The sequence below is a fragment of the Struthio camelus genome, chromosome 7 (assembly GCF_040807025.1).
Source record: "Struthio camelus isolate bStrCam1 chromosome 7, bStrCam1.hap1, whole genome shotgun sequence".
NCBI classification, from domain to species: Eukaryota; Metazoa; Chordata; class Aves; order Struthioniformes; family Struthionidae; genus Struthio; species Struthio camelus.
In genome coordinates, this window is record NC_090948.1 from 43,991,623 (window position 1) to 44,009,841 (window position 18,219).

General features: G+C 60.6%; 2 protein-coding genes and 1 non-coding gene across 3 annotated transcripts; 1 reads left to right on the plus strand and 2 right to left on the minus strand.

Moving 5' to 3' along the window:
• The first annotated feature begins 1,962 nt into the window (after nucleotides 1-1,962).
• Nucleotides 1,963-6,406, plus strand: LOC138067875 (PHD finger protein 7-like). Its single transcript, XM_068951183.1, has 9 exons — nucleotides 1,963-1,996; nucleotides 2,748-2,839; nucleotides 3,101-3,202; nucleotides 3,488-3,612; nucleotides 4,068-4,230; nucleotides 4,819-4,925; nucleotides 5,404-5,526; nucleotides 5,936-6,054; nucleotides 6,234-6,406. Exons 1-9 carry the CDS (start codon nucleotides 1,963-1,965, stop codon nucleotides 6,404-6,406), a joined length of 1,038 nt encoding a protein of 345 aa, XP_068807284.1.
• Nucleotides 6,407-9,132: 2,726 nt separating this feature from the next.
• Nucleotides 9,133-9,205, minus strand: TRNAK-UUU (transfer RNA lysine (anticodon UUU)). Its single transcript has one exon. It is a non-coding gene; the product is annotated as a tRNA-Lys (tRNA).
• Nucleotides 9,206-12,741: 3,536 nt separating this feature from the next.
• On the minus strand, nucleotides 12,742-17,551 carry LOC104150807 (PHD finger protein 7-like). Its single transcript, XM_068951184.1, has 8 exons — nucleotides 17,518-17,551; nucleotides 16,665-16,756; nucleotides 15,972-16,073; nucleotides 15,386-15,510; nucleotides 14,641-14,803; nucleotides 14,446-14,552; nucleotides 13,759-13,875; nucleotides 12,742-13,162 (listed from the first exon to the last, which is right to left on the minus strand). Exons 1-8 carry the CDS (start codon nucleotides 17,549-17,551, stop codon nucleotides 12,847-12,849), a joined length of 1,056 nt encoding a protein of 351 aa, XP_068807285.1. The 3' UTR covers nucleotides 12,742-12,846.
• Nucleotides 17,552-18,219: the final 668 nt, after the last annotated feature.

The window sequence follows — 18,219 nt, forward strand, 5'->3', positions numbered from 1 at the left end:
ACAAGGAGCTTTTCTGGGGCTGGAGTTCACTCTGGTGCACGGATCCTTGTCTTAGCCCCAAGCATGGGGCCACTGGGCTACGACTGCTGCGGGGGGCGGGCGGGGCAGGGACACCACTGCATTGCACATGCCTCTAGCATTACAGGAGAAGACCATAGGATAACGCAGGTTGGAAGGGCCCTCAGGCGGTCTCTAGTCACACCTCCTGCTGCAAGCTATGGGGTCAGACCGAGCTGCTCAGGGCTTTATTCAGTCCGGTACTGGAAACCTCCAAGGATGCAGACTGCACAACTTCTCTGGGCAACCAGGCCCACTGCTTGACTGTCCCATGGTGAAAAAGCTTTCCTCATATCCAGTCAGAACCTCTCCCCTTTCAACTTTTCTTCACTGCCTCTCGTCCACCCACTATGCACCACCAAGAGCCTGGCTCTCTCTTCTCAGCAACCTCCCTGGGGCATTGGAGGGCTGCTGCGAAGGCCTCCCTGCAGAGGACGCCTTCTCTTCTCCAGGCTGAACAAGACCAGCTCCTTCAGTCTCTCCCGGACCATTTGGGGGCTGGCTGCTGAACTCGCTACAGATTCCTGACGTCTCTCTTGCATTGCGGGGCCCCAAACTGGACACCGTACCAACGAGGGCTGCGTAGCGGGGCATACTCACTTCTCCCCGTTTACTGGCCCTGCTCCTGGTCACACAGACCAGGGTGCTGTGGGCCTCCTCTGCTGCCAGGGCTCACTGCACACTCCCGTGCAGCTTGCTGCCCACCAAGTCCCCAGAGCTGCTCCCCAGCCAGTCAGGCCCCAGCCTGCATCGCTGCAAGGGGATCTTCCTTCCCACGGGCAGGACTTGGCATTTCTCCTTGCTGCACTGCACAAGGATCCTGTCAGCCCATTCCTCCAGCCTGACTAGGTGCCTCTGGATGGCAGCCCTGCCCTCGCACATGCTGACCCACCCCCGGCAATTTGGTGTTGTCTGCAAACCTGAGCAGAGGGTGCTCTGTTGCCTCCTCTGGCTTCATGGGAAAGGTGTTACACAGGGCAGATGCCAGGGCAGGGCCCTGCCATGCTCCACTTGGCTAAACAGGTGGAGACACCAGGCAGAGTACGACCCATTGACCAGCGTGCTCGGAGCCCCATCACGCACTCAGCTTTTGACCCATTTATGAAAATACCAAGAAAGGGGTTTGGACAACAAACGCTCCCCTCTGGAATTCTCTAAAGGGCAATACGAGCAAAGAGGAGGTGCCAAACTGCTTCACTGAGAGGAGGTGTCATGTAGGAGAGTGGTTTGATAGTAGGAAAGCCTGCCCACAGCAGCCTGGTTTCATCTCGCAGGCTCGGCAGTGCAGCTGACGGCAAAGATTTTTCCTTCTTCCAGGATGAAGTTTGTGGAGCAGACCCAAGGGGACAGCTAGTCATTAAACCCAACTCCAAGAACAGTTATTGCCTTTGTTTTGGTGACCTTGCGAAAAAGCCTCAGGAGCAAAATCCCTGTTTGCCAGGGTAGCCGAGGGCTGTTGTCCCCAGATTCTGGCCCCCAGACTTAGTCTTCACATGGATCCCAGTGACAGACATGGTGTTGATGTCACAGTGGAGGATGCGATGACACGGGTCACAAGGGCCAGGATATAAAGGCCTGCTGGTCTCTGGCTGGCACTGGGTTGCACCTCTGAGCAACCTGGTGAGGTGAGTGGAGGCAGGCGTCCGTCAGAGGGATGGCTTGAGGAGGGGTATGGATCAGGGGGGCCTGCGTGGGAGCGAAAGGTCAGCGGGGGAGACAATCCGCCTTCTCGAGTGACCTGTAGAGCTCAAGGGCTGTCAGCCTCCGGTGCCCATCATCAGCAGTGCCGCTTGTGCTGCTTGTCCCCCAGGGTCGGCAGAGCAGCCTCTGGAGGGGAAAGCCCAGCCCAGCTGAGGCAGGGACTTTTCAGAGCTCTCGGGACCGATCGGCACTGTGGATTCCGCCATGAAGCGGAAGGCCCGCAAGTCCAGGGAGGATGGTGAGAACAAAGTATCCCAGCAGCTCCCAGAAACCAGAGGCCAGGCAAAGGCATTGTGGGGGGTGGGGGGTGGGGGATGGCTTTTGTGTGGAGCTGCGAGAGAGGCAATGGGATGCAGGAAGTCCTGAGGCGCCCCATTGCAGGGCCCATCTTGTCCTCAGCAAGGGAGGCTTGTAGTGTGGGGAAGGAAGTGTAGGGAGGGAGGGCTGTGTGGGGAGGGCAGGGGTTGCCCAGAGGTCGCTGTGCTCCAGGAGGCCGGGGAGGCAAGGGGAAGGCAAGGGCAGGGAGAGAGCGGGAGCCTGTGAGGCTGGGGGAGCTTGGAGGGGCCGTGCTTTGGGCTAGAGCACAGCATGGTCTGGGAGAGGTGGGGGCTGGAATTGACACATTGCTGGGATTTCTGCGGGAGCGGGATGTGCATGGGAGCGGACAGGGACAGGTGTGAAGGCCAAGCCCCATACCCTGCGGGGAGGCGCTCTGACTCCCGAGACCCAGCGACAACCTTGCCCCGGCTGTCTGCCACCTCGTGCCCATCACAGCCCCGGGTGCCTGTCGTGACACACAACCCAACAATGCCCCCTTCCTCTCCAAGGCCCCAAAGGGCCCTTCCAACAGCTCTAGGCCTGGTGCAGCCCATGCCCCAGCAGAGAGAGGATGTGCTCTTGGGGGAATCCCTCAGGGAGACTTTCCTTGGCCCCTCGAGAGGTGCTCAGTGCTGGTGGTGTTTGCTTGCTCCTTCCCTCCCTGCCTCCAGAGTGTGTGCTGTGTCGCCGTGCGCACTCTGACCCGGATGACTACGGGCAGATGTACCGGGAGGACGGCCTCTGCGCACATGAGTTTTGCCTGGTGAGTTCCCCTGGGGCTGCCCACAGCTTTGCCCTGGCACCCCAAGGGCCATGCGTTCACATGAGGCTCGGCCCTCTCCATGCCTTTGTGCTTCCGGTTCAGGGTGAGGTCTAAGGCGAGGCCTACTGCAGCTCGCCCAGCCCCAGCGGAGATGAACACTGCCTTGCCTGGCCCTGCTGTCTCTCAAGGCTCGGGACAATCCATCAAGAATGGTGCCTGTCTTACTGACCTGATGAGCTCCTGCACTTTTCTGTCTTCCAGTATCCCGCCAAGGGCCTTTTCCAGAGAGGCACCGACGGAGAGGGATTCTACCGGTTCCTCCCTGGAGACATCAGGCGGGTAGTGAAGAGGGCAGCTCGGAAGGTGAGGAGCTAGCAGAGAGCGAGGGCTGTGCTGCGGTGACAGGTCCCCCTCATGGCCTTCCCTAGCCAGTCCCAGGAGGTCAAGGGTGCAGCTTGCACTAGTGTCCCAAGTGCTCCTGCATGTGCTCCAGCGAAATCAGAAACGTTAGCCTGCATGTGCAGCTGCCTGCCTTGAGCCAGCCAGGCCCAGAGATCCCTGCTCCCTTCCTGAGGGGCAGGGCAGGTTTTGAGGTCCCTGACCGTGTCACTGATGGGGAGTGGGGGGGGGCTGCTGTGTTCTTTGCAGTCCTGCTGTGTCTGTAGAAGGAAGAGGGCCACCGTTGTGTGCCAGCAGAAGCGGTGTGCCTGCAAGTTCCACTTCCCCTGCGGGTCTGAACGGGGCTGCATCTCGCAGTTCTTTGGGGAGTACAGGTAAGGGCTGCCGTTGCTCGGGCTGGAGCCTGCCGTGCCTAAATTCCCGTCCTGCTGCCAGCACTGGCCAAGCCCTGTCAGAACCGGTGGGCTCTGTCTTGGTCTCAGCCCCCTGGGGGGATTCAGGCTGACAAATTCAGCTTGCCCTGAATGCCTAAGGGCTGACAGCTGGCAAAGACCGGGCTCTGTCAGGGCCTCCACCCTGCAGGCAAAGCCCCCAGCTTGGCATGAGTGCCCCAGGGCCTCTCAAGGCAGGGTGGAGCCCAGGCCTCAGCCAGCACACGCCGAGCCCTTTTGGGTGGGGAGCATGCTGGGAGGAAAGGGACGGGAAAAGGGACTTTTGCTCAGTGCCCTGCGGAGGGGAAAAGGGACTTTACAGCCAAGGTGAGCCTCATCCAGAGACACGGAAGGACTCTCGCAGTTCCTCCACGCTCACCTCTTCCGCCTTCACCCAGGTCGTTTTGCTGGGAGCATCGCCCAGAGCAGAGAGTGGAGACGCACCAGGATGGGGACACCACGTGCATCATCTGCATGGAGCCCGTGGAGGACAGGACCTCCTACAGCACCATGGTGTGCCCCGTCTGCAAGCACGCCTGGTTCCACCGTGGCTGCATCCAGGTAGGAGAGCCTTCCCTCACCCGCCTCTCCGGGCTGTCTGCTCTGCGCAAGACACAGCTGAAGGCACCCAAAGGTGATGTTGCTGTGACTGTGGAGACGGCTCGTGATCATGCAAAGCTTCTCCTGAGGCATGTCCACCCAGAGGCCAAAGGAAGGCAGCCTGGGCGCTCTCCTCCCACCTTTCTTGGCATGGGAACATATGTGCAGGGCCCACTCTGGGGGCATGAGGAGGGTGGAGCCCCTCTCCCCCTCATCCCCCCAGCCTCATGGCCTTCTGCAGAGGTTCCCCTCAGCAGACCTCCCTGGATGTTCTCAGTCCTCTGAGGGGCTCGGGGCCCAGCAGCCTGCCTGCTCCTCTGCTCCTGTGCCTGGGGCCTGTGGCCCAGAGCTGAAGGGAATCCCAGGGCCTCTTACTCCCTTGTTGCCCAGCTGTGCCAAATCCTCCACAGTAGGCCTTCTGCCTTCCCTTCTCATTCACTCCAGCCCAGATTGCAGGGCCCACCAGGGTATTATCTCCTCCCTTAGGCTTAGGGACGGGAGGTGCCCAGCAGCAGTGTCCTGTTCAGGCTGGTTGTGTCTCCTCTGCAGGGACAGGCTCTCCGGGCTGGCTTCAGCAACTTCAGGTGCCCTCAGTGCAAAGACGGGGACCGTTTCCTAACAGAGCTGTTGCGCTTGGGCATCCGAATCCCCATCAGGTAGGTCCCTTTCTCCCTTCCGCCATGCCTGGGAGAGAGAGGAATGCCCAGGGAGCTGTGCCAGGCCAGCCCACAGTCCTGCAGGCAGGCTGTGTTTCCAGCAAGAGCAGCTGCCTGCAGGAGAGGCGGATTCAGGCCTGCCTGCAAGGGTGCCCCAGCCCCAGCCCCAGCCCCAGCCCCAGCCCCAGGAGTGGGACTTGCAAGAAGGCAACTGGGGTCAGCTTCTCGCCCGCAAAGCTCTTCTCAGGCAAGCTGCTCAGGCAGTTGAGAGCAGAGGGCAGAGATCAGGTTCCCATTTTGCAGCCAGACAACGTTAGGCGTGGAGTGGGCACAGAACGAAGACCTAGTGCGTTAGTCTTGTCCCCTGCTTCACTGAGGTGATGAAAAGGAGGAGGTTCAGAAGACCAGGAACATCCTGGACCTGACCAGGGGTGCTGGGGGTGGGCAGGCTCATGTCCTTTCCTTCCTTCTGCTGCAGAAGGCTGGCTTGGGAGCAGGAGGAGGAGGAGGAGACCTTTGAAGAGCTATACGAAACGTATAGCCGCTGCGATGCCAGCCAGTGCCTTTACCGGGGAGGCAGGGAGCAGGCAGAAGAGGAGGGGTAAGTCTGTGCAGGAGCAGTTTCGCAGCCTCCTCAGAGCAGTGTGGCCAGATGTCTGAAGGGCTTGCAGAAAGGTGGAGGGACCGCCTCCAAGGGCTGGGGGGTGAGGGAGCAGGACAGACCTCGCCCATGGGGATGCTGAGCTTCCAGAGGAGGGACGCTCCTGTTAACACTGTTGGCACCAAGGGCTCCCCCAAGGTGTGGAGGATGCTGCTGGGCTCTGCCCAGGCTCTTTGAGCTCAGCAAGAACTTGGGCAGCCAGGCCACTTGACAGCCAGGTGAGGCCAGGCCAGGAAGCTCTGTGGGCGCTGCCTCTCTCCAGCCACGCTGTCCTTGGTTGCCTTCCGGGCATCGCTCCCTGCTGGGGCTTCCATAGTTTCCATGGGCAGCAGCCTGTTTGCTTCCCCAGCCCATGGCAACTGCTGCTGTGCTCCTCGTGCGCTGCCAGCGGGACCCACCGCCGATGCTCTGCCATGGGGCATACCACGGGCCTGTGGGAGTGTGACGGCTGTGCTGGCCGCAGCACTGGTAAGAGGCCGAGGCCCTGGGTGCCAGGGCTAGAGGCGGATGCCAGGCAGGCCCTGGCAGGGGGTGGTCAGGGTGGGGGTGGCACAGCCTCTGCGCCCCGGTGAGAGTTGGGGGGGGGCACTGCTCTGACACCAAGAGGGGTGGGGTGGATCTGCTGACCTTTCTGCCTCCCCTTACAGCATCCAGCACGCAGTCGGAGCTGGTCTGCCCTGGCACCAGCCAGGCAGCGTTGGCATCCTCCCAGGGCTCCCCGGATGCTGGGGGCAGCAGCTCAGTGCTATCCCGGCGAGACAGGAGAGCAGGCCACTCCAGGTTCCTGCACCGGCCCCTAAATCCCTACAGCCGGCCCTGAGGACCGCTGGCCATGGCACTGACACCCAGCCCCTGGCAGGGGGAGTCGATGGGAACACCTCGGGGCTGGCTGTGCAGGAGCTGCTTGCATGCTACAGCCCTGCTGCACTGCCTACCCTGAGAGGGACGCTGCCTTCCCAGTGACAGGGCACCACGCTGTGCCAGCAAGGGGAGACTTGGAGACCACCCCGTGCTCTCGAGCCTCCCCCAGGCTCATCCAAGGGCATGCAGCCGGGCAATAAAGTCAGCCGCTAAAGAAAAGGACGCTCTGCGAGGGGCTGTGTGGATTGTCCTGTGCTCTGATAATGGCCTCGTTCCTGCTTAGCCTTTCTGTTGGGGGTCTGGTTTGGGGGTTGGGAGCTGCGGGCCTCTGCTCTCTTTGACCGTTGCTGCCAGGAGCTTCCCGAGAGCTTTCTGGCTAAGGCCAGGCTTTGGCGAGGCGCTCCTCTATGTGCCTGTGGCCTTGCTGTCTCTCAGGAGGCGGCGTGGGCTGAGCCAGTGTGGGCTGAGCCAGAGGGCAGGCAAAGCAGACTGTGGGAGCCAAAGCCAGGGGAGCCTTGGGCTTCCCTTGGATGACGAGAGGAGGGCAGCTTGCAGGTGCGCGGGCGGCTGCACAAGGCCCTGGCAGCTGGGCGAGGAGCCAGGCTTGGGGGAGGCCCTGCTGGGGCAGTAGCCCCAGGCTTGGTCAGTAGGCCGGAGAAAAGGCACGGGCAGAGACGTCTCCTCAGAAGTCTCTTGACTGTCAGGGAGGACAAGTTTGGCTTTGCTGCCGACGACTGCCTTTCCCATCCTTCGACCTGCTGCCCAATGCAGGGCTGCAGGTGGAGGCCTCTGAAATTCAGGCTGTGCTGGCCACAGCTGCTTTGGTGGGTCCTGCTGGGGCTCCAGCACATCTGCCCACTCCTTGCTGCTCACAGGTCGCTGCTCACAGGGGCCAGCTGCAGGACTTGGCGTTTCCCTCTGCTGAGACAGTATGCACCCCAGGAAGAAGGGCCCCTTCTGTATGCACCCCAGGAAGAAAGGCTCAGAAACATACTCACACAAGTAACCTGTCCTCCACTGGCGGACACACAACTGACAGCTTCTGGAGCTCCCCTAGGACATGGGGCTTTAAATTCAACAGGCATTGGTCACTCTAGAGGAAAGCGGCGGCTGTCTTGCAGCAGAAGCACCCAACGAGTACCTCAGGAAAGCAAGGTCGGAAAGGCCGACAACAAGAGCAAGGGAAAGGAGGGCGAAAAAGGCGACAACAGGCATGTGGCCTTGAGCAATGCAAGGCCTATAGGAGCCTTCGCCAATGGAACTCTTCCAGATGGGCTTCTTCGCTTTAATGAGTAAGTCGCCAGCATGAGCTTTGAGCAACTTCACACATTTCCAAGGAAGAATGCTAGTGCTGTCTCTTCTCACCTGGAGCTGGGCATGCTTTCACATGAAGCATCTGGCCCGAGGGACCCTGCGCCACGCCGGAACAGCCGGAGGGAGTGGCGACTGCTAGTAGTGGGGGACTCCCTGCTGCAGGGGGGACAGAGGCACCCACCTGCCGACCTGACCTCCTGGGCAGAGAGGCTTGCTGGGACGGGGGAGGGGCTCAGGTCTAGGATGGTGCGGAGAGACTGCCAAAGCTTGTCCGCTCCTCTGACTATGCCCCACCCCCGCCCCAGCTGCTCCTCCATGTGGGCACCAACCACACTGCCAGGGGCAACTTGGAACCTATCAAAGGTGACCGCAGAGCTCGGCGGACAGCTGGCAGGACTATGAGGGCCCAGGCGCTTTTCTCCTTGGTCCTGCCAGCGAGGGCGAAGGATGTGCCGCGGAGTAGACGGATGCTGCAAGTCAGCAGTTGGCTGCGCAGCTGGTGTGGGCAACAGGGTTTTGCCTTCTGTGACCAAGGGACCCTGTTTGAAGAACAACATCTGCTCGGGAGAGGTGGGATTCCCCCCCCGCACCCGCCCTCGCTAAGCGAGGCACAGGCGTCTTTGCCAACAGGCTGGCCAACCTTGTAAGGAGGGCTTTAAACTGCTCTTGAGGAAGGACAGACCAGGATGGCCGGGGGGGAGGAGGAGGGAGGTCGTCCTTTCTGTGACAGGGTGGCTGGAATGGGTCCTTACCCAGAGCTTACGGGTAAGGATCGAAGGGCAGACTAACATGGGTGACACTGTTGTGGGTGTTTGCTACAGGCCACCTGATGAGGAAGGAGAAGTGGATGAGGCCTTCTACAGACAGCTGGAAGTAGCCTCACAGTCACAGGCCTTGGGCCTCACGAGGACTTGAACCACCCCGACAGCTGCTGGCGGGCCACCTTAGCAAGGCACCAGCAATCCGAGGGGCTGGGAAGGGCTCCGCCCCCTCTGGAGTTTAATCTGGTGGGAGATGTCAAGGACAACAAGGACAGCTTCTTTAACGAAATCAGTCGCAAAAGGAAGAGTAGGGCAAAAGCGGGCCCGCTGCGGAATGGGGCAGGGGCCCTGCTTGTTCAGGGTACCAGAAAGGCAGAGCTACGGAATGCCTTCCTTGGGGCGTCCTGAGTTTGTTAGGCTCGCGTCCTGCGAGAGTAACTCTCTGAGGCTCTGCCTAGGAGGAAGGCGAGAGATTGCCTCTTTTGTGGGAGACAGGAGTTGGATGCAAAGAGCTTCCCCGTGGCTCTGCAGATCCCCCTGCCTTTCCTCCGTTTTGGCAGTGCCACTTCTTGTGCAAAGGTGAAAGCACTGAGTAAATAGGAACGCGCGCCGCCTGAACAGGGGCTTGAACCCTGGACCCTCAGATTAAAAGTCTGATGCTCTCCCAGCTGAGCTACCCAGGCTCCCTGAGGGGAAAAACAGAGCCCAGCTCCAGAGCGCAGCCCTAATTAGCAGACCAAGGGCTTTCTAAGAAGGTCTACGGAGAGAGAGAGAGAGAGAGAGGCAACTCCTGAGATCAGCAATTCATTAACACCTTGCCGGACCGACTGGGTTAACATTGCCCTTTGGCACTTTTGTTCCGAAGCACCTGCTTGCCGCCAGGCTGGGCGTGAGCCCTGCAGTCTCAGGAGGAGTTTGCTCGCACTCAGCAGTGCACGACAAGAAGTAGGAATGCTGTGGCTCTTTCAAGGCGAAACCCTGGGCTGCTCGGCTGTTAACAAACCACTAATCCCGATGCCAGCCCTGGGGGTGGTGGGGGGGTCTCTTGCCGCTTTCCTCTGCTCCCATACCAGGTCCAGGGAGACCGGGTGCCTCCTGAGCCCCTCCTGGTGCCTGCAGTGATGCTGCTGCGGCCCTGCAGCACCACCATCTGTGCGTGCTGTAGCGCCTTTTCAGTGGGGCAGGCAACACAAGCAGGCCCTCCTTCACACACAGCTCACCCAGGACAGGTAGCTCCCAGGTCTCTCCACAGCCCTGAGCATCTCCACCCTGGGCAGCACCATGGCAGAGACTCAGGCACCTCTGTATCAACTGTCTGCCCTGGGGCAGGGATCACCCCCACCCCCTCCTCCCCCGGCCCAGGGCCTCCTGCTTCGGAGTGGGCAGGCTGGGTCACTGGGCTGGTGCAGGCTTGGGCAGCACACAGCTCTCTCAGGAATAGCACCTCTCCGTTCTGGAGGGGATCTCTCTGAATGCGTTGCACACGGAGGAGTGACTAGGACGACAAATAAAAGTAAACGAAAAATTGCACTCTCTTGAGGATACACAGAGAAGAACGAGCAGCTCAGGAAGACAGAGAAATCCCAAAGCAGCCAATGAGCAGCATTTGGTCGCCCAGGCATGAGGGCAGGTGGCCCAGCTGGGGCCAGGTGCAGGGCAAGGGGCTCCCATTTCCCCAGGCCCCCTCCCGTCCCCAGGGAGCAGTAGCGGCAGGGCTGCGGGCCCTGCCCCTGCTGCCCGCCAACATCGCGCATGCGGGCGCTTTGGCCCCAAATGCACAAACGACACCGCTAACGAAGGAAGCAGGACGAGCAGGAAGCACTCAGGCAAAGGCTCAAGACAAATCAGTAAGGAAGGACACAAGCCGTAAGTCGGGAGAAGAGAGGACCCACGCAGAAGGGAACAAAACACAAGCACGATTCATATCAGACAACTGACCAGTCAGCCCTTGTCAGCAGCGCTCCCCACCTGGTCCTCTTCCCCATGCTCATCTCATCCCACAGTGCTTCCCCGCTCACCCAATAACCCAATAATTTACTTTCCGGGCGAGCAAGTGGAAGATTTGTGCTGAGAGGCCACAAAAGCCACAAGAACTTTGTGTCAGCCAAGGCAACAGCGAGACAGGCGTCACCTGTGCAAGGCGTCAGGCAACGCACAGCCTTTGTGCACAGAAAACTTCATACGGCAGTGCTGGGACCCTGGTATCTTGTCATGCCTTCAGTGAAAACATCGATTGCCAGGCAACGCCTCAGGCTGCAAGAGCAGCAGCACAGCTGGGACCACTAACAAGCAGGGGAAACAAACCAGGTGCCAAAAGTTCTTGGCAAAAGCAGATCCAGGAAGACAGGCAACCCCAGGAAACAAAAAGACAGCCCCCCCCTTCCCTCCCCATGAATAAAATGGATTTTTTTGTTGCCCTCTTGATCTAACACAATGCGAGTAGAAGAATATCGCTTTGCAGGGAGGTGAAGCCCAACAAGATCGCTGGGGAAACACGAGCACCTTGGCTGTTGAATTGCTGCACCACACAGATGCACACCTTCTGCTCTCACCGCCTGAAAGCTCCCTCCCTGTCCTCAGAACAGCCCGTCCCTGACATCCAAACCCAGCAATGAGAGAAGGAACCCATTAGGATCGTTACAGCACACAGCAGATTTTCCACAGATGAAAGCAGTGTTTTTCAAATCTAACCTGCCTACAATTATTTGGTCCCTCTTCAACCTTTGCTTCTACCCTCCCAAAAGTAAACGTGATAATCGGCAAACATTGCTACGACCAAGGGCATGATGGCAGTGTCAGGGCCTGAGGGCAGCAACGGGCCCTGATGGCCCTGCCCAGCCTCCCCTGGGCCCTGCAGTTCTGCCCAGGACCCCAGACCCGGGGCCCCATTTCGGCCCAGCCGGGGGCCGTCAGTCCCTGCCCAGCAATGTTGTAGCAGTGCCCGTCTCCAGCTCCGGCACAGCCCCGCCCCTGCCTGGCCGCAGGCTCCGCTGACCCAGACCCTCCCCTCCCCCAAGCTGTGGGCTGACCTTCTGGTCTGGCCTAGGCCTGTCCCTGTCCCCACGGAGGTGCCCCGTGTCCAGGGCTGAGGCTGTCCCCACTGCCCCGCTAAGCCCCAGGCAGCTGCCAGCCCAGTCCACTCCCTGACAGACATGATATTGAACGCTCAAGCAAGAGCTTTAATTTCTGAAAGTCTCCCTTCCTGCACTTTGTGAGGCCCCTCTCGGGTTATCCGACAGTGCTCTGTCTAGAAGTCAACACTGTGGGCAAGTGCCGGGGGCCTCGGGCAATCCTGAGCACCATTTTCTTCCAGAGCCCCAGGCCACTGCACTCTGTCTGGCTGTGCTTTTTGCCTCCTTTCAGCGGAGGGTGAGTCAAGAACAGGAGGAGTTGGTCGTTACGGGTGGAGCTGCGCTTATGCTGGAAAGCTCTCTGCTCACAATAGGAAAGGACCCGTGGCTTCTAGTTCAGCCGCTGCGCCCGCTAGTTCCCTTTGCTGCTGCTGCTAGTGGGCCACGTTCCGCCTCAAGGAAGCTTGTGAAATGAGCCCCTTTAATGAAGGCGGGACGAAAACAGGTGGGCCTCAAAGCACAGGCAGCTCCTGCACAGCCAGCCCCGAGGTGTTCCCATCGACTCCCCCTGCCAGGGGCTGGGTGTCAGTGCCATTGCCAGTGGTCAAGGCCACAGCGCCACAGCAGTCGTTGGCACCAAAGCCAAACTTGTCCTCCCTGACTGTCAAGAGACTTCTGAGGAGACGTCTCTGCCCGTTTGCCACCCTGCTGACCAAGCCTGGGGCTACTGCCCCAGCAGGGCCTCCCCCAAGCCTGGCTCCTCGCCCAGCTGCCAGGGCCTTGCGCAGCCGCCCGCGCACCTGCAAGCTGCCCTCCTCTCGTCATCCAAGGGAAGCCCAAGGCTCCCCTGGCTTTGGCTCCCACAGTCTGCTTTGCCTGCCCTCTGGCTCAGCCCACACTGGCTCAGCCCACGCCGCCTCCTGAGAGACAGCAAGGCCACAGGCACATAGAGGAGCGCCTCGCCAAAGCCTGGCCTTAGCCAGAAAGCTCTCGGGAAGCTCCTGGCAGCAACGGTCAAAGAGAGCAGAGGCCCGCAGCTCCCAACCCCCAAACCAGACCCCCAACAGAAAGGCTAAGCAGGAACGAGGCCATTATCAGAGCACAGGACAATCCACACAGCCCCTCGCAGAGCGTCCTTTTCTTTAGCGGCTGACTTTATTGCCCGGCTGCATGCCCTTGGATGAGCCTGGGGGAGGCTCGAGAGCACGGGGTGGTCTCCAAGTCTCCCCTTGCTGGCACAGCGTGGTGCCCTGTCACTGGGAAGGCAGCGTCCCTCTCAGGGTAGGCAGTGCAGCAGGGCTGTAGCATGCAAGCAGCTCCTGCACAGCCAGCCCCGAGGTGTTCCCATCGACTCCCCCTGCCAGGGGCTGGGTGTCAGTGCCATGGCCAGCGGTCCTCAGGGCCGGCTGTAGGGATTTAGGGGCCGGTGCAGGAACCTGGAGTGGCCTGCTCTCCTGTCTCGCCGGGATAGCACTGAGCTGCTGCCCCCAGCATCCGGGGAGCCCTGGGAGGATGCCAACGCTGCCTGGCTGGTGCCAGGGCAGACCAGCTCCGACTGCGCGCTGGATGCTGTAAGGGGAGGCAGAAAGGTCAGCAGATCCACCCCACCCCTCTTGGTGTCAGAGCAGTGCCCCCCCCAACTCTCACCGGGGCGCAGAGGCTGTGCCACCCCCACCCTGACCACCCCCTGCCAGGGCCTGCCTGGCATCCGCCTCTAGCCCTGGCACCCAGGGCCTCGGCCTCTTACCAGTGCTGCGGCCAGCACAGCCGTCACACTCCCACAGGCCCGTGGTATGCCCCATGGCAGAGCATCGGCGGTGGGTCCCGCTGGCAGCGCACGAGGAGCACAGCAGCAGTTGCCATGGGCTGGGGAAGCAAACAGGCTGCTGCCCATGGAAACTATGGAAGCCCCAGCAGGGAGCGATGCCCGGAAGGCAACCAAGGACAGCGTGGCTGGAGAGAGGCAGTGCCCAACAGGGCTCTCTGGCCTGGCTGCCAAGAGTCCTTGCTCCCCAAGTCCTGGCTGAGACAAATGAACCTGGGCAGGACCCAGGATGCTGGGGGCCCTCCACCTCCTTGCAAGCCCTTCAGACATCTGGCCAAACCACTGCTACGGCATCCGCCTCCTCTGAGGAGGCTGGGAAACTGCTCCTGCAGAGACTTACCCCTCCTCTTCTGACTGCTCCCTGCCTCCCTGGTAAAGGCACTGCCTAGCATCACAGTGGCTATATGTTTCATATAGCTCTTCAAAGGTCTCCTCCTCCTCCTCCCAAGCCGCTCTTCTGTGGGAGAAGGAAGGAAAGGACATGAGCCTCCCTCACCCCTAGCATCACTCAGCTCGTGCAGGCCCCTGGTCTTCTGGAGCCCCTTTCTTTTCATCACCTCAGTGAAGCAGGGAACCAGGCTAGCAGGACACTTGGGGGCCAGGCCACTTTGGGAGTCCCACCCTGGCCTTGCGGGGCTCTCTCCGGGCCTGACATGCCCCCTCTGCAAAATGGGAATGAGGACACTGACGTCTGCTCTCAGCTGCCTGCCATCAGGAGCTTTCCTTGTCCCAGGAGAGCTTTGAGAACAACAAGCTGAACTCAGCTCAAAAAACAATGGAGAAAAAAGAAAAAAGAATTGTTCTGGGAAGAACATGTCTCTCCATAGCTCCTAACCACCAAGACCTCTCTTCTCACTCAAAGAGCCAAGTCTGGGCTTGGGAAAGGGACTGCAGGCAGAGCTGTAGCTTCCTCTCCTCCAGGTAGCTCCTCTCCTCCAGCCTCACTGGAGGGACTGTGGGATGGCTGGACACAGCTCCCTGGCCACCCTCATCTGTCTGCGTAGCAGGAGGGAAGAAGGGAACCAACCTGTCAGGTATTCGGATACCCATGTGCCACATTTCGGGCAGAAACTTCTCCCGGTCCTTGCACAAGGGACAGGCAAAGTGCTTCAGAGCAGAATGGAGAGCATGTTCCTGCAAGAGAGAGGCTGCCAGTGTGAGCGGGACCCTGCTGCTGGGCACCTCCGGTCCTTAGGCAGTTGGAGAGGAAAGGCTCTCCTACCTGGATGCAGCCACGGTGGAACCAGGCGTGCTTGCAGACGGGGCACACCATGGTGCTGTAGGAGGTCCTGTCCTCCACGGGCTCCATGCAGATGATGCACGTGGTGTCCCCATCCTGGTACGTCTCCACTCTCTGCTCTGGGCGATGCTCCCAGCAAAACGACCTGGGTGAAGGCGGAAGAGGTGAGCGTGGAGGAACTGCGAGAGTCCTTCCGTGTCTCTGGATGAGGCTCACCTTGGCTGTAAAGTCCCTTTTCCCCTCCGCAGGGCACTGAGCAAAAGTCCCTTTTCCCGTCCCTTTCCTCCCAGCATGCTCCCCACCCAAAAGGGCTCGGCGTGTGCTGGCTGAGGCCTGGGCTCCACCCTGCCTTGAGAGGCCCTGGGGCACTCATGCCAAGCTGGGGGCTTTGCCTGCAGGGTGGAGGCCTTGACAAAGACACACCTTTGCCAGCCTTCAGCCGTTAGGAATCCATCTTGACATCCGCCCACCCTCCCCCCGGGGAGGGGTCGGTGGTGAGACCAATGGATTGCCAGGGCACTGCATGACCCTCCTGCTTGGCTCCATCACCACAGGGAAGGGGGAAAATGGGACATGAGCCCTCCACGTCCTGGATCAGGTCCTGGGGGACACCCAGGGGGGCACTGCAGGCCACAGCAGGCAGGCTCCCCCAGTGCTTGGCCAGTGCTGGCAGCAGGCAGAGAATTTAGGCACGGCAGGCTCCAGCCCGAGCAACGGCAGCCCTTACCTGTACTCCCCAAAGAACTGTGAGATGCAGCCCCGTTCGGACCCGCAGGGGAAGTGGAACTTGCGGGCGCACCGCTTCTGCCGGCACGCAACAGTGGCCCCCATCTTTCCACAGACACAGCAGGTCTGCAAAGAGCACAGCAGCCCCCCCGCTCCCCATCAGTGACATGGTCAGGGACCTTGAGCTCAGCCCTACCCTTCAGGGAAGGGCACAGGGATCTCTGGGCCTGGCTCAGCTCACACAGAAGCCTTCTGTTAAAGAACCCTCTCCTTTCCAGCTCGTCCCCAGAACACTCTGCCCATGGTCTTCTCGGACAACAGCATTTCACCAGGTAAAGAAACCAATCAGGTGATCCTGAGCTTGTGATGGGGAGCCAGGAGCGGCAGTAGGGAATGACCTGCAGCCAGGCTCTCCCTCCTCTCTCAGCAGCCCTAGGGAGCTGGCTACCTTCTTCCCAAGACAGCTATGCGGGAGCACCTGGGGTTCTAGTGCAAGCTGCACTCTTGGCCTCCTGGGACTGGCTAGGGAAGGCCATGAGGGGGACCTGTCACCGCAGCACAGCCCTTGCCTGCTGCCAGCTCCTCACCTTCCGAGCTGTCCGCTTCACTGCCTGCCTGATATCCCCAGGGAGGAACCGGCAGAATCCATCCTCATCGGTGCCTCTCTGGTAAAGCCCTTCAGCAAAATACTGGAAGACAGAAAAGTGCAGGAGCTCATCGGGTCAGTAAGACAGGCACCATTCTTGATGGATTGTCCCGAGCCTTGAGAGACAGCAGGGCCAGGCAAGGCAGTGTTCATCTCTGCTGGGGCTGGGCGAGCTGCAGTAGGCCTCGCCTTAGACCTCACCCTGAACCGGAAGCACAAAGGCATGGAGAGGGCCAAGCCCCACGAGTGCTGTGGCTTTGCAAGCCGCTGACCCAGAGAACTGTGGAGAAGGGCTGGTGGACACCGCCTGCAGAGCTGGCTGGCTGGGCCTTGTTGAGCTGAGCAGACGCCATGCTTGGGTGGTTGTGAAGAGCAAGAGGGTGGTGCTCAGGAAAGCAATTCAAGGAGTCCCCCGGGCTGGGCACATCCACCTAGGAGGGCCCCCATCAGGAGAGCTGGATCTCCCACACACAGGGAATAGGGTTGCTCAGCAGCACCAGGGTGGGGAGGCTGTGCTGGGAGCACGGGAGGAGGAGTTAACACCTACAGGGCACCTGGGGCTGTGATTTCACACATGCACGCATGGCCCTTGGGGTGCCAGGGCAAAGCTGTGGGCAGCCCCAGGGGAACTCACCAGGCAAAACTCATGTGCGCAGAGGCTGTCCTCCCGGCACGTCTGCCCATAGACATCCGGGTCAGAGTGCGCACGGCGACACAGCACACACTCTGGAGGCAGGGAGGGAAGGAGTGAGGGAGAGCAAACACCACCAGCACTGAGCACCTCTCGAGGGGCCAAGGAAAGTCTCCCTGAGGGATTCCCCCCAAGAGCACATCCTCTCTCTGCTGGGGCATGGGCTGCACCAGGCCTAGAGCTGTTGGAAGGGCCCTTTGGGGCCTTGGAGAGGAAGGGGGCATTGTTGGGTTGTGTGTCACGACAGGCACCCGGGGCTGTGATGGGCACGAGGTGGCAGACAGCCGGGGCAAGGTTGTCGCTGGGTCTCGGGAGTCAGAGCGCCTCCCCGCAGGGTATGGGGCTTGGCCTTCACACCTGTCCCTGTCCGCTCCCATGCGCATCCCGCTCCCGCAGAAATCCCAGCAATGTGTCAATTCCAGCCCCCACCTCTCCCAGACCATGCTGTGCTCTAGCCCAAAGCACGGCCCCTCCAAGCTCCCCCAGCCTCATAGGCTCCCGCTCTCTCCCTGCCCTTGCCTTCCCCTTGCCTCCCTGGCCTCCTGGAGCACAGCGACCTCTGGGCAACCCCTGCCCTCCCCACACAGCCCTCCCTCCCTACACTTCCTTCCCCACACTACAAGCCTCCCTTGCTGAGGACAAGATGGGCCCTGCAATGGGGCGCCTCAGGACTTCCTGCATCCCATTGCCTCTCTCACAGCTCCACACAAAAGCCATCCCCCACCCCCCCCCATCCCCCACAACGCCTTTGCCTGGCCTCTGGTTTCTGGGAGCTGCTGGGATACTTTGTTCTCACCATCCTCCCTGGACTTGCGGGCCTTCCGCTTCATGGCGGAATCCACAGTGCCGATCGGTCCCGAGAGCTCTGAAAAGTCCCTGCCTCAGCTGGGCTGGGCTTTCCCCTCCAGAGGCTGCTCTGCCGACCCTGGGGGACAAGCAGCACAAGGGCATGACTCTGGCACAGCACCAGGAGCTCAGAGGCATGGGGACCTGCTCCCTCCCTCAGCAGCACCCACCAAGCCCCTCCCTTCCCCTGACTCTGGGCTCTCCAAGCCTCAAGCAAAGGCTGGGGCTCCCCAAGTCTCTGTCACACGACATTCGAGTGGCGCTGATGATGGGCACCGGAGGCTGACAGCCCTTGAGCTCTACAGGTCACTCGAGAAGGCGGATTGTCTCCCCCGCTGACCTTTCCCTCCCATGGAGGACTCCCTGATCAATACCCCTCCCCAAGCCATCCCTCTGACGGACGCCTGCCTCCACTCACCTCACTAGGTTGCTCAGAGGTGCTGCCTCCCAACCTAGTGCCAGCCAGAGACCAGCAGGCCTTTATATCCTGGCCCTTGTGACCCGTGTCATCACATTCTCCACTGTGACACCATCACCAGGCCTGTCACTGGGATCCATGTGAAGACTAAGTCTGGGGACAACAGCCCTCGGCTACCCTGGCAAACAGAGATGTTGTTCCACAGGCTTTTCCTAACCCCTTGCAATGGTGCAG

Coding starts and splice junctions, on each gene's coding strand:
- LOC104150807 (XM_068951184.1), bottom strand. CDS start 17,551: ATGAAGCGGAAGGCCCGCAAGTCCAGGGAGGATG. Junction 16,074..16,664: donor GCGCACATGAGTTTTGCCTG/GTGAGTTCCCCT, acceptor TCTGTCTTCCAG/TATTTTGCTGAAGGGCTTTA. Junction 14,804..15,385: donor CAGTTCTTTGGGGAGTACAG/GTAAGGGCTGCC, acceptor GCCTTCACCCAG/GTCGTTTTGCTGGGAGCATC.
- LOC138067875 (XM_068951183.1), top strand. CDS start 1,963: ATGAAGCGGAAGGCCCGCAAGTCCAGGGAGGATG. Junction 3,613..4,067: donor CAGTTCTTTGGGGAGTACAG/GTAAGGGCTGCC, acceptor GCCTTCACCCAG/GTCGTTTTGCTGGGAGCATC. Junction 4,231..4,818: donor TCCACCGTGGCTGCATCCAG/GTAGGAGAGCCT, acceptor TCTCCTCTGCAG/GGACAGGCTCTCCGGGCTGG.